At 53.4% G+C, this 24,589-nt stretch overlaps 9 protein-coding genes across 9 annotated transcripts; 3 read left to right on the top strand and 6 right to left on the bottom strand.

Moving 5' to 3' along the window:
* Positions 1 to 814: 814 nt before the first annotated feature.
* On the top strand, positions 815 to 1,796 carry AYO20_00593 (hypothetical protein; the record flags this gene model as incomplete). Its single annotated transcript, XM_022638902.1, has 2 exons — positions 815 to 1,226; positions 1,306 to 1,796. The coding sequence occupies 2 exons, from the start codon at positions 815 to 817 to the stop codon at positions 1,794 to 1,796; spliced, it is 903 nt and encodes a 300-aa protein (XP_022505185.1).
* A 145-nt stretch (positions 1,797 to 1,941) lies between these two features.
* Positions 1,942 to 2,718, top strand: AYO20_00592 (hypothetical protein; the record flags this gene model as incomplete). Its single annotated transcript, XM_022638901.1, has 1 exon — positions 1,942 to 2,718. One exon carries the CDS (start codon positions 1,942 to 1,944, stop codon positions 2,716 to 2,718), a length of 777 nt encoding a protein of 258 aa, XP_022505184.1.
* Positions 2,719 to 2,995: 277 nt separating this feature from the next.
* Positions 2,996 to 3,699, bottom strand: AYO20_00591 (hypothetical protein; the record flags this gene model as incomplete). The annotated part of the gene is made up of 3 exons (XM_022638900.1): positions 2,996 to 3,388; positions 3,458 to 3,588; positions 3,678 to 3,699. The coding sequence occupies 3 exons, from the start codon at positions 3,697 to 3,699 to the stop codon at positions 2,996 to 2,998; spliced, it is 546 nt and encodes a 181-aa protein (XP_022505183.1).
* An 833-nt stretch (positions 3,700 to 4,532) lies between these two features.
* AYO20_00590 (hypothetical protein) lies at positions 4,533 to 6,438 on the top strand (the record flags this gene model as incomplete). The annotated part of the gene is made up of 3 exons (XM_022638899.1): positions 4,533 to 5,004; positions 5,107 to 5,596; positions 5,682 to 6,438. 3 exons carry the CDS (start codon positions 4,533 to 4,535, stop codon positions 6,436 to 6,438), a joined length of 1,719 nt encoding a protein of 572 aa, XP_022505182.1.
* Positions 6,439 to 7,737: 1,299 nt separating this feature from the next.
* Positions 7,738 to 9,168, bottom strand: AYO20_00589 (hypothetical protein; the record flags this gene model as incomplete). The annotated part of the gene is made up of 2 exons (XM_022638898.1): positions 7,738 to 8,934; positions 9,043 to 9,168. The coding sequence occupies 2 exons, from the start codon at positions 9,166 to 9,168 to the stop codon at positions 7,738 to 7,740; spliced, it is 1,323 nt and encodes a 440-aa protein (XP_022505181.1).
* A 1,928-nt stretch (positions 9,169 to 11,096) lies between these two features.
* On the bottom strand, positions 11,097 to 12,539 carry AYO20_00588 (hypothetical protein; the record flags this gene model as incomplete). The annotated part of the gene is made up of 1 exon (XM_022638897.1): positions 11,097 to 12,539. The coding sequence occupies one exon, from the start codon at positions 12,537 to 12,539 to the stop codon at positions 11,097 to 11,099; it is 1,443 nt and encodes a 480-aa protein (XP_022505180.1).
* A 504-nt stretch (positions 12,540 to 13,043) lies between these two features.
* AYO20_00587 (hypothetical protein) lies at positions 13,044 to 15,333 on the bottom strand (the record flags this gene model as incomplete). Its single annotated transcript, XM_022638896.1, has 2 exons — positions 13,044 to 13,132; positions 13,188 to 15,333. 2 exons carry the CDS (start codon positions 15,331 to 15,333, stop codon positions 13,044 to 13,046), a joined length of 2,235 nt encoding a protein of 744 aa, XP_022505179.1.
* Positions 15,334 to 16,474: 1,141 nt separating this feature from the next.
* On the bottom strand, positions 16,475 to 21,323 carry AYO20_00586 (2-isopropylmalate synthase; the record flags this gene model as incomplete). Its single annotated transcript, XM_022638895.1, has 9 exons — positions 16,475 to 16,756; positions 16,833 to 18,440; positions 18,502 to 18,646; positions 19,515 to 19,575; positions 19,647 to 20,474; positions 20,528 to 20,681; positions 20,795 to 20,885; positions 20,938 to 21,175; positions 21,230 to 21,323. The coding sequence occupies 9 exons, from the start codon at positions 21,321 to 21,323 to the stop codon at positions 16,475 to 16,477; spliced, it is 3,501 nt and encodes a 1,166-aa protein (XP_022505178.1).
* Positions 21,324 to 21,946: 623 nt separating this feature from the next.
* AYO20_00585 (hypothetical protein) lies at positions 21,947 to 24,324 on the bottom strand (the record flags this gene model as incomplete). The annotated part of the gene is made up of 4 exons (XM_022638894.1): positions 21,947 to 23,188; positions 23,241 to 23,574; positions 23,638 to 23,771; positions 23,824 to 24,324. 4 exons carry the CDS (start codon positions 24,322 to 24,324, stop codon positions 21,947 to 21,949), a joined length of 2,211 nt encoding a protein of 736 aa, XP_022505177.1.
* Between the last annotated feature and the right edge of the window lie 265 nt (positions 24,325 to 24,589).

Below are 24,589 nucleotides of genomic sequence, written 5' to 3'. Positions count from 1 at the left end.
GCGGGTATGATGCTTCCGATTGAATATACACAACCATACACCACGGGAAGAGTCGTGGAACTGCCTCAAACAGGATCACAACGGTTTCTTACGGACTCGGCGAATCACATTCCTCGATATTCTCACGCAGAGCCCACAGTGAAATCGAAGAAGTATCAATGGTGAAGAGCTGGCCAAGGGTGAAGCACGTGAGACGGGTGTTCCATGAAATACCATGTGAAGGCCGTGGACATCATTTGAAGGATATTTCTGTGAGAAACGAGCCAGAAGAACAACATCATCTCCTTGCAGAGTATAGGTTGCAGGTCGCTTAGAGAGGTGTTTGTCCGATTGTATGCACTCTGGATAGACAAGCGAGTAATGGGGCGGATAGTTTCGAATCGAAACGGAGCTTGTATCTAGGACGTTTCCTTTAAGGCAAAGGGTAGCAACTGGTTCTAGACCGCAACCGTGATCTTGTCTGACTTTCCCAAGCCAATGGTACCATTATACTACTTGGTAAGTACTCATATAGTCGGGAGAATTGCGGTATCCACTGCCCAGGCGCTCACACGGAGCTGCTTCAAGAGGAAGTTGGATTTTGCCACTAATCCCAATGAGGGAAAAAACCTCTCGCCCTATCAGCCTCGTTGATGCCCCACTTGGTGTGACCCCCCAAACCTTAGTCAACGACGCTTCAGATATTGTCGACCAAGAGCCATCCCATCTCTCCATGCAAACAAGCAAAGGTGGACTCTTGCTTCGTGACATTGATCTGCCTGCATGTACACATCATCAACAATGGCTTCACTTCTGAAAAAGGCAACTCTTTAAGATGCGTCAAACTCAACTCCAACCCGGCCACTGGGAAGACTCGGTCACTTTCCGCGTCCAATCAGGCCCTCCAGAAGAGCGGACGGAAGCCGGATACGACACAAAGGACGACGAACAGGACCAGCAGGACTATCCGGGACAGTCTCGAGATGGACGACACGACGCATTGACATCCAGAACAACTGGAGCACCGGCTGCTACAACCCCGCGAAAGCTACACGTCGGGCGGGGGAAGGCCCGGATATCTGGGACGAAGAAGGCGGTTCCTAGGAAACAAGAACATCACGAGGCTCTGGCTGTGGTGAAGTACCCTCCTAACCCACCACCGTTGTTGGAGCCCGATGCCGACGAACCGTATGCTCTTCTCCCATCAGCAGTTCCGAATGGCGTGGTCAAACGATACATGCATAGCCGTCAGTAATCCCGAGCCACCCTTGCTTTTCGAATAGAGATTGGATAGTTTCGTCGATACTGACTAGTACACATATCCAGTCCCCAATGTGCTCGCGAAGCTGGTATCCAATGCCGGCTTGACCGGGAACTATGGAAGGTCTTTTGCGAGTACGATGATGGCCTCGCTATCGCAGCAGCCGGCACAACTGCACGCTATGATGTTCGCGGTGATGGTGCATGACCGTATCCAGCAGGGAATCAGTGAACCAAACACGACGGAGCTACTGGTCGGTACAGAAGCTATTCGACACCTGAATCGTGAAATCAGCGACCCGAACCCCGAACGAGCCCTCTCGGACTCCAACATCTGGGCCGTCCTGGTGCTTGCATATTCGGGCCGCGAGGACAGAATCAGAAGGGGCCAGAGCTACCCACGACAGTCCTTTTTGAGAGAGCTGCAGTCGATCCATATCTACCTGAAGATGGAGATCGTCATTGAGCATGTGCTTGGCCTCATCAAAATGATGGAGCTCCTTGGGCCTTTGTCCAAGATCAAGACACACGGGATTGCTACCGTGGTATCTTTGTAAGCCGGCCCCCTTTTCGTGCCCAGTGCGACCCCCGACCATCCCCACATACCCACAACCGCACAGTTTGCCTGAAAACTAGGAAACGGCCTAGCTGAAGCGTCCAATTGCTGACTTATCATGCCACCGAACCTATAGATGTGGGATCATGGGCGCATGCCGGAATATTGGGCGGCCCATCTTTCCATTTATATCCCACACAGCCACGTTCGTCCGCGAAGATGGCCGGCTGTCGGTCACGAGCTACGAGCGCGACGCCGTTGCTGGCGACTTGGGCCAGCTGGGCACGAGCTTCCGGCACGTCTGGAGCGCGGGGGCATCCACGCCGAGCTACATCGACGATCTTCTGGCCGTCATTCAGGATATAGGCGACTTCACCGTGGTGGTCGAGAACCACGCGAGTGGCAGGTGGGTGCCGCGCACGTCTCCCGTAATCATCGACCAGAGAAACTATGTCCAGCACAGCTTGATGTCCCTGCCCTCCGCGGAGGAACTCCTCGCCCCGAACACCACGGACGTCGCGCTGGACGATTCCCAGTACGAAACCTGCCGGCTGGCCTGCATCATCTACTCCTTCCTCGTCGTCTTCCCCGTCCCACCGGTTGTGGGACCCTTTGAAACCTTGATCGACCGGCTCAAGAGCGCTCTGCAGACGACCGAGTGGAAGAGCTTCGGCCGCCCGCGACGGAAGTTGCATCTGTGGACTCTCATCATGGGGGCCATCGGGTCGATTGGGCTGCCTGACCGGCCGTGGTTCCTGCTCCGGATCATGGAAGTGTTGGACGACGGCTTCAAAATGGCCGGGTGGCAAGACCTGAAGGGCTTGTTGCAGTCGTTCCTGTGGCATCCGCGCACGAGCGATCTTGACGGCCTCGATGTTTGGAAGGCCGTTCAGGTGGGAGTCAATGTGCCAGACGAGATATGATATCTTTGAAATGGGAGCGAGAATGAAACAGGTCCATCATACCCACGTAATACAGCTATTGTTTCCGCCTGGGTAGATGGAGTGTCAATTGTCAAACGGTTCACATGAAGAGTAAAATGAAGGGGTGATCCCAACCACCACGGAGCACATAATGAACGCCAATTGATAGGTCTGCGATATATGTTTTCAAAAAAAAAAAAGACAGTCAGTTGTGTAGAGCGAGCGTTCCATTCTTCCTCCGCTCTCCCCTTTTTTTCCATCCTTCAAGGCGGCCAGATCAAGTTCCACCATAGCCCGTATAATACGATCTGAACGATTCGGGAAAGTCAGGAAACTCTGAGGTTCCGCCGCCGTCGCAGAAGAAATTCCGTAGTTCAGCCTCGGCCACGGTCATGGCACTCGTCTGAGGATACTGGTGCTCGGGCGTCGTCGGGGACGAGGACCAAGTCCTCTCGGCGTCGCGCGAGTTCTTGAGGAGTTCGATGCTGCGGAGGAGCTCCTCGACGCGCGATTCCAGCTGTTTGATTTCCTTGGCCTGTTGCGAGCAGGCGCGATTCAGAGCCTCGTGCAGCTGTCGGAGCTGGGTCCATTCGGCTTCTAGCGCCTCCACCCTGATCTTCTGCCTCGCCCGGAATGCTTGTTGGGCGATGCGGTTCTGTGCTCTTCGACGCTAATGGAAAGAAAGGAGAAGGCATGAGTTTACGACAGCGTGACAACATCTTAGGTCGTGTTTGCATACCTCTCGCATCTCTGCTGTCTCGCCCATCTGCATTGCTCCTGGCGGGTTATCGCTGTCAGAGGTTGTGGGTATCCTGCCTTCAGCTCGCGAAGGATCTGAGGGATTCTGCGTGGCAGGCTGGCGAGAAGCGTCTGGATAGGGTGATTCTTGTCAGCATCTCATTCATTCCCTCACGCGACGCCGAAACGTGAGTCTGAATGGGAGGTGAAGGGCAACTCACTAGGATTCGTAGCGTTGCTCATGACTGCGATGGGTCGACTGTGGCTATAGATTTTGCCTGAAATTCGTCGGACGTGATGTCTGTTGTCTTCAAAGCCAGTTCCCCAGGTATGGGTCTCGGAGAATAAATAACCTCGCAGGAAGTGCGTTGAGAGTTTCTGTTAGATATGCTTCTAGCGCCCGGTGAAAACTGACAAAGTGGTGTTCGAGTGGTCAGAGGGTTGGGTGACTAAGGATCAAGTATAACAGCCATTCTGAAATTCTGCCACCGTCCCGGAAGGTGAACTAGAAGAGTGAAGAGGCTGCCCACCAGCAGCATGCATTACCGGACCTCCGAGGTACATTTTTAGAGCGATGGTCAATTTTCAAGGGGTTTCAGGGCTGCTGCTAGGGCAATAGAATGTGTTTCGCAGAGTCTGTGAGGCTGAAATACTGTATGAAACCAGAGGGGGGGCGTGGCATAGAGAGAGGGTGAACCAGTGCGGGAAAGCATTTAGCAGTGGATACCAATTACACCAATATGGAATTATGCCGACTACAGTAAAGCTCCACCGCGCTAAAATCCAACTGCCAGAACGGGATAGCCTATCCGGTTAGTCAGCTGCTCGCGCACGTGCCTGGCCTGCGCCTCGGAAATTCTGCTTTTGCTCCAAACACAACCGTCTCTCTTGCCTTCATCACGATCACGATCCTGCACATCGCCTTGTGTCCCATCCCATCTAATAGTCGTTCGGTCACTGGCTACTAGTATTGCCCCCGTGGGACTTGCGCCGATCCGAGTGCCATTGAAACAAAGCTTGCGGAAGCAGCGGTCTCCGCCCAACCACAATGCACGAACCCTGTCTGCCATTTCATTATGCCAGACCAGACCGAGGAAGGCGACCCAGCCGCACAAAAGAACCAAGCTGAACCTAGACTGCGATTCGTCACAGCACGGCCCGACTCCAACCAGGCAAGACGCGAGGCTAAAGCCCTGATCCGAGCCCACGCTTCGCGCGCATCGTGGGCCAAGATCAGGCAAGGCAAGCAGTCGAGGCAGGAGACCGGTTCTTTGCTCGGCCCAAACCCAGCTCCGGGCGCGAAGCAAACCCATCCAGTCAACACCGACCCGGCATCGCTTATAGACAACGAACAGGACCAGGGCCTCGATCCAGGGCGTGCTGGCCCCTCGGGCGGCCAACTAGTTGTCCCAACTAGAAGGCAGACGATCTTTACCGCGTATCCTATTCCCAACCCTCTTTGCGCGGTAGGGTTGGGCGACATTGATCCGTTTTCAAGCTACCCATCGAAGCTGCCCAAAGAGATAGCTACGCCTATTATTAGCCAAGGTAAGCCAACGAATCTACCACCCACTATCTTGTGCGCAGCATCGAACATGCAATCCAAAGACCGATAGAAGCCCTTGATCTAATTTTGCATGCCGTCGACAGTTAACCACTACTTCAACATCATGTTTCTCCCGGAACCAGATCGCATTGAAGAAAGCGTCGTACCCCACTGGATATCTTGGTACATGAGTAACAGCATCTTGTTCCACGCCCTGTGCTTCAGCCAATTAGCCAGGCTGTCGGTCACCGAGGCTTCTGGCCTCGACCCAGTTAGTCAGAGGGCGAAATGGTACTGCTACTCGCTGGTGGTTCGAGAGGTGAATAGACGATTCAATAATGTCTCAAGTCGGTGTTCCGACGAGAGTATTCTCGCCGTGCAGGCACTGGCATTTCATGGTGACAAGGCAGCAGACGACAGCGAACAACCCCGGGTGCCCTCGCAGGGGCCAATGAATGCCATGCAGGGCCTGGATATCTACGCAGGTCGACTAGATCCCGTGAACATGCACGTCCATGGATTGGCAAAGATGCTGGCCATGCGGGGAGGCATTGATGACATGGAGTTCCCCGGTCTGGCAGCAATGCTCAGCTAGTAAGAACGCTCACCTCAAGATGACCGTTTTTCTCCACCTTATGCGCATTGTCACTCTTGCTTACTTACATCTGACTGATTTTAGTGGAGACCTGATCCTGGCGTCACGATCATTGCAGAAACCGACCTTGCCCTTTGTGCCAATCGGGGAGTCTCCGGAACATACCCTGGCCACAGTCGAAAGGATCGGGCATCCTCTAGCTCGGCTCGGTGTAGGATTCCAGACGCTCTATGATCTGCTTCCTTCAGATGTGGCTCAAGAACTCCACTTGGTTTTATGGCAATTGTCGACATACTTGCTGGCGGTCGAGGACTATATCATGGGTAGACCGCGATCGCAAAGCATGTTGGTACTAGTCGACCAGAGGAACTTTGTCCAGCATAGCTTGATGTCCTTGTTCCTGAGTTCGAGGGACAGTACGTCAGCAGACGAGATTTATTCACTTCGACAGGCTGCTTGGTGTGCCGGCGTCGTCTACAGCCTCATCGCAGTCTTCCCGGTCCCTCATGTGCGAGCGCCCTTTGCAAAGCTCTCTGCAGGGATCAAGCAGTATCTGATTTCCACGTCGAGCAGTCAAGACGGTAAGAGATGGCGGAAGGCCACATCGCTGATGCTCTGGATCACCTTTATGGGCGCGCTGGCCTCCACGGCCGACCAGCACAGCAAGGCAGACAAGACGTGGTACCTTTCCGTTCTCGAGCGGCTTGTGTACAGAATGCAGATTCTGAGCTGGCAGAGTCTGAAGGACCAACTGCTGAATTTCCTGTGGTTTCCCAACACGAGTGACGACGACGGACAGCATTTGTGGAAGGAGATACATACTTCGAACCCTTTCAGGTAACGCGTGCTGAGAGGCTTTCAGCGGACAAAGAAACAGCTATAGATGTGCAGCCTGACCGAGCCACTGATACACTGCCCGAGGAGAAGAAATGTACTACAATATCGCGCCGCCGCATATCTCCGGGATCTGCTTTTACCACACGATTTGTGGACACCCGGAGAGGAATTGTGCTTGACACATGAGACCCTCTCTCTTTGCGACGTCATATCTGACCGGGATCTTTCGAGCCCTACACCTTGCGGCAATCAGCACAGCATATCTTTCGTGCTCATCCTATGGTCAGTCAATGGCATAGCGATCTCCCCATTCATCTCGCCGCAGACATTTGGGGAGAGTGGGACTGAATGCAACGAATTCAGCGGCGTCCAACGGAGGCTTTGACTCGAGTTGAGTTGATGGAATTCACGTCGAAAAGGTACCCCTCCAGCCCTCCCAGCTTGACACCCAGTCTAAGAGGGACGATGCTAACAGAGATTGAAGGCGAAGACAGGGACAAGGGCGATAGACGCGCCACTGGACCGTTCGGCCAATCAGTTATATAGTCCTCAGTGGGCAGAATCTCGCCATGTGCCGACGTACACGGCGGGCGTAACCTGCGAGGACACATACCATCTCCATCCCACGGCGGCGCAGTGAGGTGGCAGCGGAAGACGCAAACTTGACTATGAAAGACCATCTCAACCGCGCGAACCTGAGATCTGAGAGTTGGGACCGAGATGGAGATGGAGATGGCGCTACTTGTTGATACAGAGTAGGACCGAGTATCACAGCCTTGCGAGACTCTTTCCGAGAATCTAAACTACAGGTCCGGCAGGTGGACGAGTTGATACCTACATACCATACATATACAAAGCAAATAAATAACCCAATGCGTCGTGTTTGTGTGTGTGGCTGTACAAGTGCTATCGTGCCGCTTTGGACGGGCTCTTGGGACATGTATACTTTTTTTAATTCTCTTTTCCCCTTCCTGTTTGAAAGCTTGTCAAGTCAACTTGTGCTCCGGTATGCTCTGGTATACCACACGATACCTTGGTAGGACAAAGTTTGTGAGACTTTGCGACACCTTGCTATGATATACTTTGTGATACTGTCCCACGCCATGTCGTATCATCTCATGTCATGTCATGCCATCCACATGTTACACGTACATGTACATGTACTACACATATAGTAGTGCATATAATCCATAACGCCAAAACACTAATTTCATGTTCACACAACACCTCGCTCACTCTCTCTCTCTCCATATATAAACCATGAGCCCCCTCCGGGGTGCGCAGCGCAATCAAAAGACACGTTTCAATCCTGAGGGGCAAACTTCCCCATCGTCCCCGGAAACCTGCCCTGCTGGTACCTCGCCCAAGCGTCATCGACGACGTCGCGACAATCGTAACCGAACAAGAACGGCTGAAAGACCGGGTCGCGCCAGCGGTTCTGGTACCCTTCAAAAGGCCGGTCCTGCCAGGCGATCATTTGGCGGTCGCGCTCGCGCTGGCGCGGGCCGTCGTGGAGATGGAAGACGTCGCGGCCGAGCTGGGAGGAGGCGTTGACGACGCGGGTGGCGCGCGGCTTGCGCACGGCCTCGTAGATGGCCAGCACGTCGGGGATCTGGGCGCGCGACTCGATCTTCTCGAGGAGGTGGCCGAGCACGGCGCCGTCCTCGACGGCCTGCGCGGCGCCCTGGGCGAGGTACGGCAGCGTGGCGTGGCACGCGTCGCCGAGCAGGGTGAAGCGGCCACGGCGCTGGTCGCTCCAGGAGGGCATCTCACGCGAGTTCTGGAGGCGCCACTTGCTGGTGTCGTTGCACAGGGTCAGCAGGGCGCGCAGCTGCGGGTCCCACGCGGCGAAGAGGGCGTGCATCTCGTCCAGGTCGGCCTTTTGCTGGTTGACCAGCTCGGGCAGGTTGTCCGGGCAGGCGATGACGATGTTGTACAGGTTGCCGCCCTTGAGGAGGTACGAGACGGCGTGGGCGTCGGGCCCCAGCCAGTAGTTGATGTTGGGCACGGCCACGAGGTCGCGCAGCAGCGGGTGCGCCTTCATGGCCTCGGCGGGCACCACGATCCGGTACGCCAGGTCGCCCGTCAGATGGGGCGGATCGGGACGGCCCAGCAGCGCCTCGCGACAAACCGACTTGAGCCCGTCGGCGCCCACGATGAGGTCGGCCGTGAAGGGGTGCGGCTGGCCCCTAATGTGCGCCCCCGGCCGCTCAAAGTCGATGCCCGTCACGAAGCTGTCCAGCCGGATCTCGACGCCCTGGCGCTCGGCCTCCTCGACCAGGATCTGGTGGTAGTCGGCCCGGTGGATGTGGAGGTACGGGTACCCATAGGCGGATTCGCAGTGGGGGATCAAGGGCTGGGTGGACAGGACCTTGCCGTCGCGGTAGGAGCGCAGGATGAAGTTTTGTGGGCGCACCGACGCCTTTTCAATGGCCGGGAGGAGACCCCAGCGAGAGAGGATACGGGTGCTGTTGGGGGGCACTTGGATGCCTGCACCGACCTGGAACGAGAATGGCATTAGTTGAACTGTTCACTTTTTCTCTCTCTCACTTCCCCCCTCTGTCGCAATATTTCATCAATGGATAGATGGATAGATGTCCTCTCTCACCTCTCCCAAAGCCGGCGCCTGTTCCAGAATCGTCACTTTGTGACCAGCTCGAGCAATTGCAATCGCAGCTGCCAATCCTCCGAGCCCCGCACCGATGATGGCGACGTGAAGCTTAACTTTGGCCATGACTTGTCACCAGTCTCTCTCTCTCTCTCTCCAGATCGCCTCTTGGGTTCTTGTATCGGAGTGGGGGAACAAGGCTGTCCAGATCAGGGGGGGTTCAAATGACGTAATTAATAAATTACCCCAGGTGTCACCATCACCACCCGCAGCGCCTCCGGGGTTTTTGTTCGATAGGGGGACGACTTCTCTCAAGAGGGAATTTTCCGATCTTAACCCAGTAGGAGGTAGATGGTCTCGGAATGGTCCGAAATGGGACTTTTGTTCGATGCCTAGGTCGTGCAAATCCGACGAAAGTGAAGAGTACCGAACTCGCTCGCTGCGCCAACTTCAGGTGTTTCTTTTTTTTCTTCAGTAAACAAAAGCTTCTGTCTTACGAGAACAAGCTGGATGGTGAAATAAAAATAACCCTCCGCAGGGATCTGTATCTGAAGAGATAAGTTTTGCAGGTGATATGTAAACAGTGATACACAAATTAGAAAACAAGAACAAATCCAGCAGATGGTGACGGTGATGATGATTATATATCTATCTATCTCGTCCCATCTCAGACGTCGTTGGTACTTATCTATAAAGGTAGTTGTAGGTGTGCAGTTGTGAGCGTGAAAGGCTGAGCAGCTCATTGCATTGCACTGCCGTGGTGAGATACCGATACCCGTCAAGCATCAACTCGGCGGAAAAGCATTTTTACATTTGTTCTCCAGTCTACTGAGTACAATTCTCCGTTGCTCAGCACCTCGTAATACCAAGTTGGGCCTTTTCTGTCGCTCAGGTGACAATTCCGCAGTTGGCGCGAGACGAGACACACCCGTCTTGATCCATCGTAATTGTGTACCGGTAAATCCAGTCATTTTTCTTGGGCGAATACCTCTGTTTTCGGAACGTTCCTTGACCTCTTTTCAGCGGCCTACGCCAGCAATTCGCCAGGCCTTCTAAGAATCTCTTTCGGCGAAGCCTAAACCTGAACCTGGACCTGAGCCTGACAACCCGATCTCAAGCCCCCGTGACGGCCTTTCTCGTCTCTCCCTCTCATCTGGCTTTGGAATCAATCTCCCTTCTTGGCCCCCCATCGGCAATCTTGAGCGGGATGATTCTTTTTTACAAGATCCCTTGGGCCTTGGAAAAACTTGCCTGCCCGCCCACGCCGCTTTCGCTCTGCCGCCTCCGCCTCACCCGATGATTTGCCGTTTGCAAGTCCCTCATACTTGGTACTCTACCTACCTCGTACTGAACTGTAGAACCTCCCCACCCGAGACGGGTGCAATCTTCGGCAGTTACCTACGCTAGCCTCGCGTGCCTCGCGTGCCTCGCTGTTAGGTAGTTGGCATTATTACACCACAACGAGTCACGTCATCGTCTTCTCATTATTTCTCCAGAACTCCAAAAAGGAAAAAAAAAACCCCAAGACAAAACAGCATTGTATCTGCCCGCTTTGCGAGGACTTACTTCCTTCGTTCCTTCGTTCCGGACCGGCAAACGTCAAAAGGCATAAACACCCTGAAGCAACAGAAATAGAAACAGAAACAGAAAGAGTGTATTACACAAGGATAATCTGGCTGCTGGGCTGCCGGGCTGATGCGCTCTCGCATGAAACGGGGCTTACTGGCAGGCAGGGGAGAATCCTCGTGTTCACACTACCCTACGTTTCTATCTAAACCTTCTCCCTCCCCTATTCCTTTCCCGCTTCCAGTTCATCCCATCCCTTCCTGGCCTCTGCTAGAACCAACATGGCAGGAAATAATATGCACCATGGCACCGCCCTCACTTGCCATCTGCCCCCTTAAAGCTGTAAACGAAAGACTCAAAACAGTTGCCAAAACACAACAGAAACAAAGGCAGGACCCTCGGTCTTTCCTATCAATAACTAAGAAACGCGCGGTAAGAGTCCGATGGAAATACCACCAATGTCCCGACAATACACGGGGCCCTATCAATCAACGCCCGCCCGCATTGTTGGCACACGAAAATGGCTTATTCGTTGTCCCGGTTTCGACCATGGCCGAGATGCTGGCGTATGTTCCCACCCCGAATAAGATGGCGGCGACCAGAATATTGACGCAGTTGAGAAGAAACAAAAAGGCCTTGCCCAAACTCCATTTGCCGTTGAGATTCATGTGCATCCAGAACATGCCCGACAATCCGAATGTGAACCAAGATGCAAACAAGGCCGAAGTCAAGCCCAACAGGTGGTTGAACACAGGCACAGCTTCAGCAATGACCCACGCCCCCAGCCACGAAATGCTAACGATAGCGAACCACACACCGTATGATTTCCACGTCTTCTGGTGCAGCAGGTCGTCCTCTCGGTCGTGCAGCAGTCGTACGTACAGGAACTTGGCCCCGACATGCCCGTTGACCACTCCGGCAATGACAATCGTCACAATGGCCACCCCGTACGCAACCTTCTTGACCACAGTACTCGCACTGTCCAATGCCGGACTGGCGACATTGTCTCCGGCGTAGTAATACACCACCACCGCCGTGATGATGTACATGGATATGTCACTGCATTGCAGAAACGCGAGGGCCTTGGGGAAGTCGTGCGGGTTCTTCAACTCGGAGATGAAGGTGAAGAATGCAACGTGGCCGGCATACGCAAAGACCATGTTCGACACTGCGTTGAACCCGTCCCTGAAGGTGAGATCTGGTTGTGGCCAGAGACGAACATGAAGAACCCCATCTGGTCCCGCCCCCGGCTGCGTGATCGACACCCCGATCATGGTGATCATGACCGCACCGATGATACTCACGAAGCTGGCAATCGAGTAGTAGGACAGGTGTTTCAACGTCCGGGGCAGCGTGAAAATCAGGCTCATAATGGTGCCCACCACCATCCAGACAATGGTACACACCCCGTGGTCGGTGATGGCGTTCATCATGATCGAAAAGGTCAAGATGTGACTGCCCATGATAAAGACATAGAACAAAAATTGACCCCAGCCGAGAATGAAGTTTCCCCATTGGCCAAACAACACTCCACCAGCACAGGCCATCGAGTGAATGTGAGGGTATCGCCTCTTAAACTGTCCGATGACAAACCCGGTATATGAAGCCATCGCCCCCAGCAGCACAAGTAGAATAAGACCCGGGACGATGCCCAACGTTGCCATCGCAGCCGGCAGAGAGAGAATTCCGAGAGAGATGGTTTCAGCCACCATGACCATGCCTGCCTGCCACCAGACCATGCTCTTGTATTCCACACCACCGTCGGTCCGGCTGGCCATAGGATCGATTTGTTTCTCTTGCTCCATATCCCCATTCTTGGGGCCACTCTCCGGGTTGCCGTGGTCATTCGAGACCAACGTGTCGTTACTGGTGGGAAGATTGTTGTCGTTACCGCGAACATCGGCGCCCGCCGCGTTGCGAGAGACGTCCATCTTTAATGCGACTTAGGACCAAGGAAATGGTGGTATTCGAACAGCGCGATGTTCTGAGGATGTGTGGAGGCGAGCCGCACCGTGAAAGCGAAGGGTACGGAGTGGTGGCGGCTCTGCTCCAACGGATGAATACGTTGCTAAAGGATAAGGAGTCTGCGCAGAGGAGAATAGTCCAGCAGAGACAGAGGGAATTCGTCCCTTTTTGTAGTTCTGGACGTGTGACCACATGCTGTGTTGCAGGCAGGAACCACCGACAACTGCTGCAGATCCAAGCAGTAGTTTGTTGAACCGTCAAAGCCCACACTGGATCGGCAGCGCTGAATGGCTATCCTTCTGGACGGATGAGTTGTATCCAAATATCCTGCGAGGACCGTCACTGATACACTTGGTACGACGAATAGGATCGACAGGGCCACAACAGCGAAAAAATCTGCCAGAAGCTCCGAGGAAACCCCATCGTTTGGTAAAAGGTTGCCCAGACTGCATATCCAGCGGAAGACAAGGCTACTTGTTGGCGGGCGAGTCTTGTCCCAGGACTGGATTCTGTCCCGGTCTCAATTTTGAGTCACTCTCGAGAGTATCCGCTGGACCATCTGCAATCTGTTAGCATTTCTTACAGCTTGTTGGGCCCAACAGCCCTTGACTTACCGTATCTTGAATATAGCTTTCTCTCGTATTCGTCCGCAAACCCGGCTTTTCCACTCTCAACATCCTTCCTCGAGACATTCAACTTGCTTCGTGGAAGGCCCATCGAGGCCAGAAAAGCCACGCTCTCCTTCCACTCGACGTCTTTCCTCTTACTGTCCCACTTTAGCTCTTCGGCCATCAAATCGATCACATTAGGCAAGGCTTCCAACGCCGCCTGGGCGTTCAGGAAAGCTAATCTTGTCCTTCGTGCAATCACATCCACGGCTCGCTGCGCGAATTCGTGTCTGACCGCGTACCGTACTTCTCCGTCTATAAATGGGTAAAGCGCCGAAATACGCTTTCCTCGCACTGGGAACCTCTCGTTGGTCGGGCTTGAAAGTGCTGCCACAGTCCATGCACGATCACCATATGCCTCCGCAAGATGCTTTGCCACTTCGGTCTCGAGACCAAAATGTTGAATCAGATTGATGAACAGAGTCTTGGAAAATCCATGGGCACCAACAAGCCTGACTTGGTGTGTTTGGCAAGTCCCATCGAGCGGAGCAGCGTCGTCCATCTTCTCAGTCCCACTAATTCTCGTCGGAGTTGTCAGTGGCCTTGTCTGTAGCCCGAATTGGTCGATAGCTTCATCGACCGCATCCTCTGCCATTTGACGATATGTTGTCCATTTACCACCAGCACACGTGAGCAGTCCTGAGGCCGAGACTGTCACTAGATGATTTCGCACTAATGACTCGGTATTCTTGGCTTTAGGATCTTTGACGAGCGGACGAATCCCCGACCAGGCGGCAAGCACATCACCACGTCGAACGTTGATCTCCGGGGACAGATATCCCTTGATCTCGTTCAAAATCCAGCCGATTTCCTCCTCCCCAGCGATCGGATGCTGGGTGATCTTACAGGGGGCATCGGTCGTGCCTGCGATCGTGTTCCCTTGCCAGGGGAGGAAGAAGATGACACGGCCATCGGACGTTGCAGGATCGATCAGACCCATCGAGTTCCTCTGCGGGCTATAGTATCCCGGGAGCACCACGTGAACACCAGAACTAGGGGCGACAATTTCTTGGACATTCTGGTCGTCCATCTTTCGTATCGAGTCGCAGAAAGGCCCTGTCGCATTGATGATGCCTTTGGCGCGTATCGTAAAAGGCGTCGCCGGCTTGCCATTCTTCTCGGCAATCACGTCTCGAACAACAGCACCATTCAGTTTGCCATTCTGGTCCTTGGTCAAGCTGGTGACTTCCATGTGGTTGACCACAGTCGCACCGTACAGCGCAGCCGTTGCCGCAATGGAAATGTTCATGCGACTGTCATTGTGCGCGCCATCATAGTACACCAGCGCTCCCACTAAATTCTCTTTTCTCAACATCGGAAATGCGTCCAGGGCCTTGCTCTTGGTCAAGAAGTAGCTGGTTTCAATGCCTTCGCTACCTGCCAGATAGTCATAAAGCTTTGTACCTGCCCAGAAATACGGCGCTTGCCACCATTTCTGCAAAGGTATCATAATAGGGAGCCACATGGATAGATGAGGGGCTGTGTCGAGGAAATATTTCCTTTCACGCAGCGCCTCCTTGACCAAGGCATATTGGTTGTAGTCCAGCTCCCAGAACGCCTTTTCGAGGTATCGTACACCACCGTGCACAAGTTTCGTGCTCTTACTACTCGTCCCCGCCGCGAAGTCATCGCGCTCGACCAAGGCAACCTTGAGACCACGAGTAGCCGCATCCAGAGCGATGCCTGAACCCGTTGCCCCTCCACCGATGACTAAGAGATCGTATGGCTCCCCAGCTTGTTCCGCTGGCAAGCTTGTGTCACTGTCGCCACTTGTTGCGCCTCTTAATCGGTCTAAACTATTCTTCAACTGTTGCCGGATGGGCGTTTCCGCGGCGGCGCCCACCAGTCCTCCGCTCTTCCTGAGGTCGGCGATCTGTTCCGCACGGGGCTTGATCAAGGGAAATTTGGGAGGGATGATCGTGCCGTCCTCTGTTCGCGGGATGGGGACGATGGCGCCTTGGGAGCCAGGAACATTGATGGGACGGTAGGAGAGGTACAAGATGGTGCTTCCAACCCCGACGATCGCAGCACCGGAATAAAGGAGTGGTTTGAGGAAACGACGTGCGGAAGGAGAGCGACCGGCCGAGGCCATGGTTTCTATAATGCGAGGTCCAGTCTGGCGTCAACTGCGCGGATGAATCGTTCGACAGGGATGGACCGTGTGGTGAGGGCTGTGACTTTCAACAATTAACGAACACAGTGATCAATGCCACTTCTTCTGGACACCCATGATCCGACTTCTCATAAAAGAGATGGTGGAATGACACAAAGCTAGGGCTCAAAGCTTAGGAATGCTCATGAACAATTGAGGCTGAAGTGGTGGGTAGGGCATCGATGCCCAAGTTATACTAGACAACCAGTTTGTCAGGTAGTGCACAGTTCACACTTGAGAAAAGGAAGCTGGAATGAAGCCGAGATACAACTCCCAAGGCATGTGAGAAGAAGTCTTCGGACTTGTCATGAATGGGAAGAGCCCAAGGGGAGAGTCCCGTGTGTCGCTCGCCAAAGGGTGAATGGCTGATGGGCGCAGCGGAGAGGCATGGATGTGGATGAAGCCCGCTGCATGGCCGTCGTCATGGTTCACTGTACGGCAACAACGGAGCCTTTGGGACGAGTGGAAATGCGCGTGGGGGGAGCAGAGGGATGCATTTCGGTGTTGGCAGCCCGACCTGAGGGGCGGCTTTAAGCGAATCGGGCGGTGGTCGATTGGGTCTCCTGAGCTTGACCTTTACCCCCATGCAAGCTATTGGGCGCCTCCTCGGTGTCTATGGGGGCGAACCCCCAAGCCCCTCTAGAGGCACTTCAATTTTAGTACTTACCTAGACAGTTAGCCCCGGCTTATACAGACTGGACGAGGCAAGTGAATGAACACAAATGGAAAACATGTGATGTGCCACAACACATCCGAGGGTCGAAATTCAGAGGCCGCGAGCATGTGCAAGATCGCACCTGGCGACAGATCTGGGGTAGGTTCAAGATCTCTAAGAGGAATTGTAGGAAGTAAATCATGCAAATGTTGCAGGGGGGTGATCACCGCTGGCGCAGCCCAATATCAGATTTGTGTCCAAGGCGCATCCATCCTGGCTATACAACAAATAATCAACCCACTTTCTTTTTTGGTAAATCACCACTAGTGATGGCCTAATTAACCCCCATTACCCCCCCGTTTTTAGTTTTCATGCAAATGAACCGTGGCCCTCAGGAAAATGGCCGTCCGCACCTGTCCAGACATACTAGGATTCGGCGACGTGCCCATTCACAGACTCAGCCTTCTGTTCCAGCAAGTCGATGTCAATCTTTTTCGCGGCGACGCTGCTCGGATTCGTCTCCTTGTTCAATTTAGACGGTGTAACACCTCCTTCTGTTGCAGTCACGGACGATCTCAATGGGCTGTTGGGGCCGTCGGAGCCATTGTTCAGATTTAGACGCTCCAAAGCTTCGAGTTCCGCTTCAGAAAACTGCCTCAGGTGCTTGGGTTTAAAAGGGACCGGCGTGGAAACCCGCGATGTCAAGAACTGCCGAGTTTGAGAGTCAGTTTTCTGCTTTCAGTTTCCAGGAAAAACTCGCTTCGCTGTGGGGGGTGAGACATACCGAGCTTGCTGCACTCAACAACGCGATCAAGGATGCCTGGACCACATCTTCATGTATCCCAACTCCCCATACTTTCTCGTTCGAGTTGCTTGCCGTACACTCTATATACGTCGCAGCTTTCACTTCTCTCCCTTCACCAATGGCGTGCTCCTTGTAATCCGCCACATCAAGATCAATTCCCAAGGAATGTAAAGCATTAGCGAGGGAGGAAATGGCACCATTGCCCACCCCCACGATCGGGTGCTGAACTCCATCAATGGCAATGATACCTGCAAACTGTCGTTTGGCAGTCGAGGTATTTTGGGCCGGCGCCGCTGTCTGGGGTGGCTGGCCTGCCGAGATCTTCGTCTGGGGCGCTGGTGAGGGAGTCCGAACAGCTGTGATGTTGTAGTCGATGAGAGTAAATCGCGGATTCTTCTTGAGATGATACGATTCTTCAAACAGGGCCTGGATTTCTCGAGGAAGCAACTCTCGACCTTTGGCATCGGCTTCTTTTTGCACAATCTTGCTGAATGCGATCTGCAACCCGCGGGGCAGGTCCAGTTCCAAGCTGCGTTGGATAATCCAGGCAACACCCCCTTTACCAGACTGCGAGTTGACTCTGATGACGGCTTCGTACGTACGTCCGATATCCTGAGGATCGAGTGGCAGGTAGGGCAGTTCCCATGGATCCTCAGCACCACGACCTTCCTTTTTGCGAAGTTGAAATCCCTTCTTGATAGCATCTTGGTGTGAGCCGCTGAAGGCACAAACAACTAACTGGCCACCATATGGCCACCGCTCGTTGACGGGTATCTTTGTTGATTCTTCACAGACACGGATGACTTTGTTGATGTCACTGAAATCGACATTGGGCCAGACACCTTGCGTATACAGATTCAGAGCCAGGGTAACGAGATCAACATTCCCGGTTCGTTCCCCATTGCCGAACAGAGTGCCTTCGACTCTTTCAGCACCCGCCATCTGAGCCAGCTCTGCAGCTGCTACAGCACAGCCTCGGTCGTTGTGAGGATGCACCGAGACACAAAATTTCTCACGCTCGGTCATGTGGGTGCAAAAGTATTCGATCTGGTCCGCGAATATATTCGGCGTGGCCATTTCCACCGTGGCGGGGAGGTTGAAAATCAATTTACTGTCTTCGGTCGGCCCCCACGCTTCTTTTACCGCCTCGCACACTCGTACCGCAAACTCGGGCGATGTATCTGAGAAGGTCTCGGGGCTGAATTCGTAGAGCCATTCTGTACCTGCGTGGCTGGGATCGTCCTTCGTAATGGATCTCGCAAACTTGGTACACTTGACAGCCAGGGCAAGAGTCTCGTCCTCAGTCATGCCAAACACAATTCTGCGGAAGCATTCGCTGGTAGCAAGATATAAGTGTAAAATGGCCTTTTTGGCTCCTCTTACAGACTCCACAGTCCGCCGGATGAAGTCCTCGCGGCAGGGTGACAGAACCTGCACCCAAACGTCGTCGGGGACCACGCCGGGGGTTTCGATCAGGTATCTTGTAAAGTCGTAGTCGGTTTGCGAAGCGGAAGGGAACGAGACCTCGATTTCCTTGTAACCCAGCTCAACAAGCATCTTGAAGAAGCGCAGTTTTTGTTCACCATCCTAAAGCGACCGTCAGTCTCTAAACCCGCGGGTTAAGAGGTTCCGAAGCGAGTGTTCATACCATCGGATCAACAAGGCTTTGATTGCCGTCTCGTAAATCAGTGGCCAGCCACCGAGGAGGCTTGTCGTTGGTCCGCGAGGGCCATTGTCGGTTAGGCAAGTCAAGAGGCTTGAACTTGCGGTATTTTTTCCAGGGCTCTCGAAGCCTAAGATATGTCGATTAGTCCTACCCTGTGATGCTTACAGAGAGCCTGCACATACATAGGCATGGTGAACGAGCAATTCGCGACCGGAGACCAGTCGTCACAGTAAAAGAGAGTTGGTCAACCGAGTATGCTGGAAGTATGCGGCCACGGCGAGGAAGTGGCTCGGCTTAGTGTCTGGGGTTCGATTGGGATCACCACACCAGGGTTTCAATCAACGTCGAAGAGAGCGTGAGTATGAATGTGAAGGGAGTATCATTCAGCGCGGGACAGAGGAGACTAGAGAATATGAGTCAATCTTCGCAAGGAGCGCAAGAGGCAAAAGTTTTCTGAACGTGGGGCAAAAGGTCCAAAGCGTGACGCACCGCAAATAACCGAGTTTGTGGGGTAATAATTAATTATGAAAGAATCAGATGCTTGTGGTTTTGCCAAGTTCGGCCACGGTCTGGATACTGGCAAGCTGGTACATACAAGGTCCTTGGTACATAAAACCATTGCGTGTTACTGTCTACCTAGATAGGTATACCTCAGGAGTCTCAACCTCCTGTGCTTCACTATACCGTCACCGTCGATACCTAGACTGAATGTCAATGCATCTAGACCCCGTCTCGCTCGCTCTTGACCTCAGCCTCGTTGCCCTTTGCCTTCCAGTAGATCAACGATGCCTCTCTTATGCCTTGTCGAATAATGTTGAGCTAAAACATGATTACCTGCCCTGCCCTGTGCCTTCAGTCTGCTACAGTAAAGCCCAATTTCCTCGGTGACGCCACGCACTTTGGTCCCGCCGACTCGTCTCGATCCCCTTCTGATGCAGGGGACGACGAAGAAGAAGAAGAAGAAATCACAACCTGAATTGTGTCCTCTATCTTACCCAAGCTCAATCCCGGAGAGGTTGAGCACCGCTTGCGCTTTGAGCCATTCGAGGCCGATCTCTGGCGATTAAAGCCAAGTGAAAGCGATCTCGACGCCGCTGACAACTGGCTTTTTCCCTCTGCAGGTGCACTCGGTCCCCGGGGCAGTCGCGGACTGGTCTGTTCTTTGATCAGCTGCGCCACTGGCTCTGAAGTGCTTCTGGAACTAGCTAGCGAACATGTCCGGCGTCGCTGCCGTGGTTCCTGCCAGATTCTTGCCGTCGCGGCAGCGTTGGCACCGCCAGAATGCATGACTCTCGGAGTGTTGAAATTGTTGGTGGTCCGAGGAGTGTTTGCTGGTGGCTGAGTGCCTGTACCGGCCACTGGACTATGTGATGCGCTGAGGGCCTTGAATAATTGTTCTTGACGAGCAGGACTTAGAGCTTGGAGAATTTCTTCAGGGTTGGCCTCATTCATGTGCTTCAAAAAGTTGGCTCGCGGGACGCTGACCCCGGACATCTCGGTATTGACGACGCTGCGATCGGTCTTGCTGGACGCGTAATCAGGCATGGAGACGTCGTGACTGGTTGACCTCAGTTGTAGCCGCCACTGCTGTATCGCCGTAGGGGTCTGATGCGAGGAGGTGAACGGGTCATCATCTTGCGCCATAAGCTTTATGGGAATCTGGCTTTCAGGGGACTGGCTCTTCAAGACACCAACATTGGGGACTTTCCTGACCGAATCGAGCTGGGCTTCTGAATGCTTCTGTGATTCCAACAAGTTTTGATAATTTTCATTCGTCGACAGCCTTTTACTTCGCGACGCTATTGGAGGTAACCGCTGTGGCGAATGCGAATGAGCTTCGTGGCCCGAAATACCAGAGACTCGAGAGCCGATCGGTCCAGGCCGCGACGGTTTGCTGGGCAGCTTTTGGAACATTTTGAAGCTTGGCCATGCGATTCCCGAGTACTCGAGGATGTCTGAGGTGTCTTAGCTTTGACTGAGGCTGAGGGAAGCTGCAACTCCTGCTTACCTTGAGGGGCATGCTGAAAGGAGAAGGCAACGACATCTCGCAGGCGATCAAACCTGGTAGCGGAGGCAGCCGGGGGAGTATTGTCTCTCACAACCCCTTCTGAGATTACAACCCTGATTCGACCCATGAGCTCGCTGTGATCCCAACCGGGTTGCTGAAGCATTTCTCTGTAGAACGTGGGAAATTGGAGATACCGAGCATCGCGATCTGTGCCGTTAGCCCTGACCGGTACACAAGGGGTTTACAGGGACAACCTGGATCCCCTACAGCGCCATTAGCCAAATAGGTTTGCGTCAGGGTGGGGATATTCTTCATACCAATGACTTCCGGCCACACATTTTCGTCGAATGCACGTTGACTGTATGGTCAATTAGCCAGGCGGCCGACTTGACTTTCGTTGTCGTCCTTACGCAACGAGAACTCCGTCAATGTACACTCGTGCTTCAAACAGAATTGCTTCTTCGGGGGTCTTGTAGCTGAGCAAGAGGTGAGATGGGGTTGGTTTATCCCAGCTGTGAATTGAAATTCGGAATGCCGCGCCACGCTCGAGACTAGCAATGAAGGAGGTGAGGATGGGAACCAGTGTCATCGACTCGAAATTGTTGGGATATTTCTCAACGGTGGCATCACTCGAGGAGATATCCACGTCTGAACGAGTGAGTCAGTGTGCCTTGTTCTCGCTCAAAGGTGCATAGCACTCACTCTGCCTCAGCACGAAGCATTTGGTGTTGAATTCCTGTATGGGAGTCCTTGAGTCACCAGGGAAGAGGAGCACGTCCCAATTCTGGTACCTCATGACGACAACGGACGTGCAGTTTCAGTCCACAGTCCACATCGAAGGGAGACAGCAGAGTATGGGTGGGATATGAAGCACATGCTGGTTCAAGACAGCTTTCCGTCTTCGCAAAGTAGTGGTGGTCGACATGACTCCCTCGCCTTGCCAATGCAAGAGCGAAGCAGTCAGATGCGGCAGAAGGTGCGAGCATTGATCCGACGCCAAAGAAGTCGCTATCAGCATCAGATCACTCCTAGAAGGGGAGTTCCAACGCGAATGTCAAAGGTGGTTGGTACCAGAAGGGATAGGTAGACGACTCGAACCATGGAGGCGATAGCGATGTCTATATCGACGACGAGGCCATACTGTAGAATTGGAAAGTGAAACTGGAATTAGGCACCTGTCCATCCCTATACCAATGCAACTACATGTCAACCCATAAAGTTATGTCCAAGCAAGTAAAATCATTTTCGTCTGAGCAACGGGTATAGTAATCAACAGAGCAAGTATTTCCAAAAGGAGAAAAGGACAGGAGCTCTTTTCGTGCACACGCCGTAACCAACCATGCGTGAGCATCCAAAGATCATCAGTAACGCCAAAGCATTAGTTAGTAATTGATACACAGCATCACCTGCAACGGCCAACTATTCGTTAGTTGCGTCAACCCCAAAGTCTCCCCCTATCATGGCATTGTCAAAGTTGAATGTGTCCTCGTTGGACGTGTTCAGGAAACTGTCAAAGTCGAAGTTTTCCAAAACGTCGCTGTTCTCTAAACTGCTGAAATCCAGGTTGAAATTCTGGTCCGCATTGAAGTCGGTGAAAGCATTTTGTTGGGATAGATCTGGCTGGTGCATCTGTGGTTGACTGGGCGGCATGGCTGCATTTGGTGGAGGAGCTTGACTGGGATTCGGCATTCCAGGAGCACCGGCTTTGCCAGCCGAATTGTTGAAACCTGGAGGATGCACTGGAGTGAGAGGGGTCGAAGGAGTGGGTGTTGCAGGAGGCTCATTCTCCGAAGACGCAGCAGCGGCAGCTGTTGAACCCTTCTTGGCTGGACGTTTCTTTGTTCCTTCTTCCTTGGCCTTCTTCTTGGGGTTCGGTTTGTTCGTTGTGGACGGGGTTGGAGGTGCGTTGCCACTCTGGGGGGATCCAGGCTGGTTGCGTTGAGCATTGTTCCCAGCGGGAGCTTGAGGAGGTGGCATCTCATTCCGTTGTCCAGGCGTGCCCATCGGTTGCGGTCCTCCACCTTGAGAGGGTTGCTGCACCATTGGTTGACCACCTTGAAACTGGCCACCCATACGATTTTGCTGTTGACGAGCCATGGTTGCCTGCATTTCCATGGCCGTGGGAGGCCTCATATTGGGAGCACCGGGGACCATGCCTTGATTGTCTTTCATAAACATGTTGGGGTTGAAGTCGGTGCTTTGTATGCCGTTCATGAAGTTCATTGTGCCAGGCGATCTTCCTGCCATGTCTCCCGCCGATGGCGAGTTAGGCATGCCTCCGAGTTGTGGCGTGCGCTTCATACCATCAACTGGGATGGGCGAAGTGCCCGTTCGACTGCCTGATGGTGACATGCCGCCGGGTTGCATTCCAACCATGGGTCCACCTGGGCCGCCGTCTCTATTGACAGCATTGTCTTGCTCCTGTCTTGCCATCATCAATCTCTTTTTGTTCTGCTGCTCAAGGAGCATCAACTGCATTTGATAATCTTGAAGAGCATGGTTTCCAGTTTGGCCTGCACCTGGCCCACCTTGCATCTGTTGGGTAGCCATCCTTTGGTTGTAAAGCTCTAGCTGGATGTTGTTTTCGTATGGAGGGCCCACGTTCTGCATGAGAGGTGATCCGGAATTGCCCATGTTCAACATGCCATTAGCCATTCCGGGCTATTATCGGTCAGTCAACGCAGACACCATCAGGAATTAACGGACTGCTTACCTGCATGGGCTTCTGTGGCATGCCACCGTTTTGCCGAAACTGAGGGTTGTTCATGTTGGGTTGGAAAGAGTTCTGGATCAGCATGGGCTGAGGTCCCACGTTGGGCATTCCTGGCCGCACATTAGGCATCATGCCACCGTTGAACTGTTGACCTTCGAGTCGGGGTCTCTTGGACGGCGACCCACCATTCTCGCCCTCCGCCGGCGACGAGGCCCGACCATTCATGTCCACGTCGCCCTGTTCACGCTGCATCTGCTGTTGCTGCTGTTGCTGTTGTTGCTGCTGCTGAAGCATCTGTGCCTGTTTGAATTGCTGCTGAATTTGCTGAGGAGTGCTGTGAATACGTGTCAGCGTCTTTGCAGCCGGGGAAATGTTATCTTAAGCGGTGCTCACTCACTACTTATTAGCCATATTATTGCCATTCACGACGTTGCCGCGCAGATTAGCCTGCATGTTGAATCGGTTGTGGGGCATCATGCCAGGTCGAGCGAGGTTCTGATTCTGCTGGTTCTCCCTCATGCGTTGCATGTTCTGCGGAAAGTCAGTGGATTGTGCCGAACACAGGCTTGCGACGGACTCGTACCTGATGTTGAAGCAAATATTGAGCAGCCGGTCCCATATTCCCGCCCTGACCACCCTGCATTTTGGTTGAACGATGCGCGGTGAAAAGGTCGGAAAAGATGCTGAACCATTCGAACAGAAAGCCGATGCCAGGGGTGTTGGCATCGGTAACATGCTGGGGGCGGGGAAGGTCGTCAGGAATATCGTCTTTGACATCGGTATCCATGGCATCTCCATCAACACCATTCACTTCAGCATCTTTACGTCGCCCCGGGCTTTGCTTGACCGGCGGTTTCGTACGGAGTTCGAATTTTTCCTCACGTAGCAGGCTTCGAGCAAGATCATAGTGACCAAGCTTGAGGAAATACTCGTAGATGTATGTGTTTAATTGAGCCTTCAATTGTTCAGGAGAGCTGCCCATGTTGACTTGTGTAGCCGGGCTGCCATTGTTCATCATCATCATTCCACCACCAACAGGACCGCCTGGCGCCATGGCAGCAGGATTCATGCCGGCCATGTTCATGGTAGCCATCGACATACGGGTCTGTGTAGGGAAGCGGATAGGGCTTGAAGGAGAGTGAGGGTGCGTGGAAGAGGAGAGAACCTCAGTCGTGGGAGTGTGTCAGGTCGGTGGGTCGCGAGATGATGATTCGAATTGTTCGTGAATGGGAGTGCGGAGAGAGTCGGTCGCGCAAACCGACGGCGACTTCAGATAATAGAGAGAAGCCTCATTTTCTGCAAGAAGGAATCGGTAGAGGATGCGAGGATGGCTGATGCAGATTAAGTGT

This window comes from Fonsecaea nubica, assembly GCF_001646965.1.
Source record: "Fonsecaea nubica strain CBS 269.64 chromosome Unknown Scaff2, whole genome shotgun sequence".
NCBI lineage: Eukaryota > Fungi > Ascomycota > Eurotiomycetes > Chaetothyriales > Herpotrichiellaceae > Fonsecaea > Fonsecaea nubica.
The sequence above is the reverse complement of the archived record's forward strand: the minus strand, read 5'-3'. Positions and strand labels throughout refer to the sequence as shown.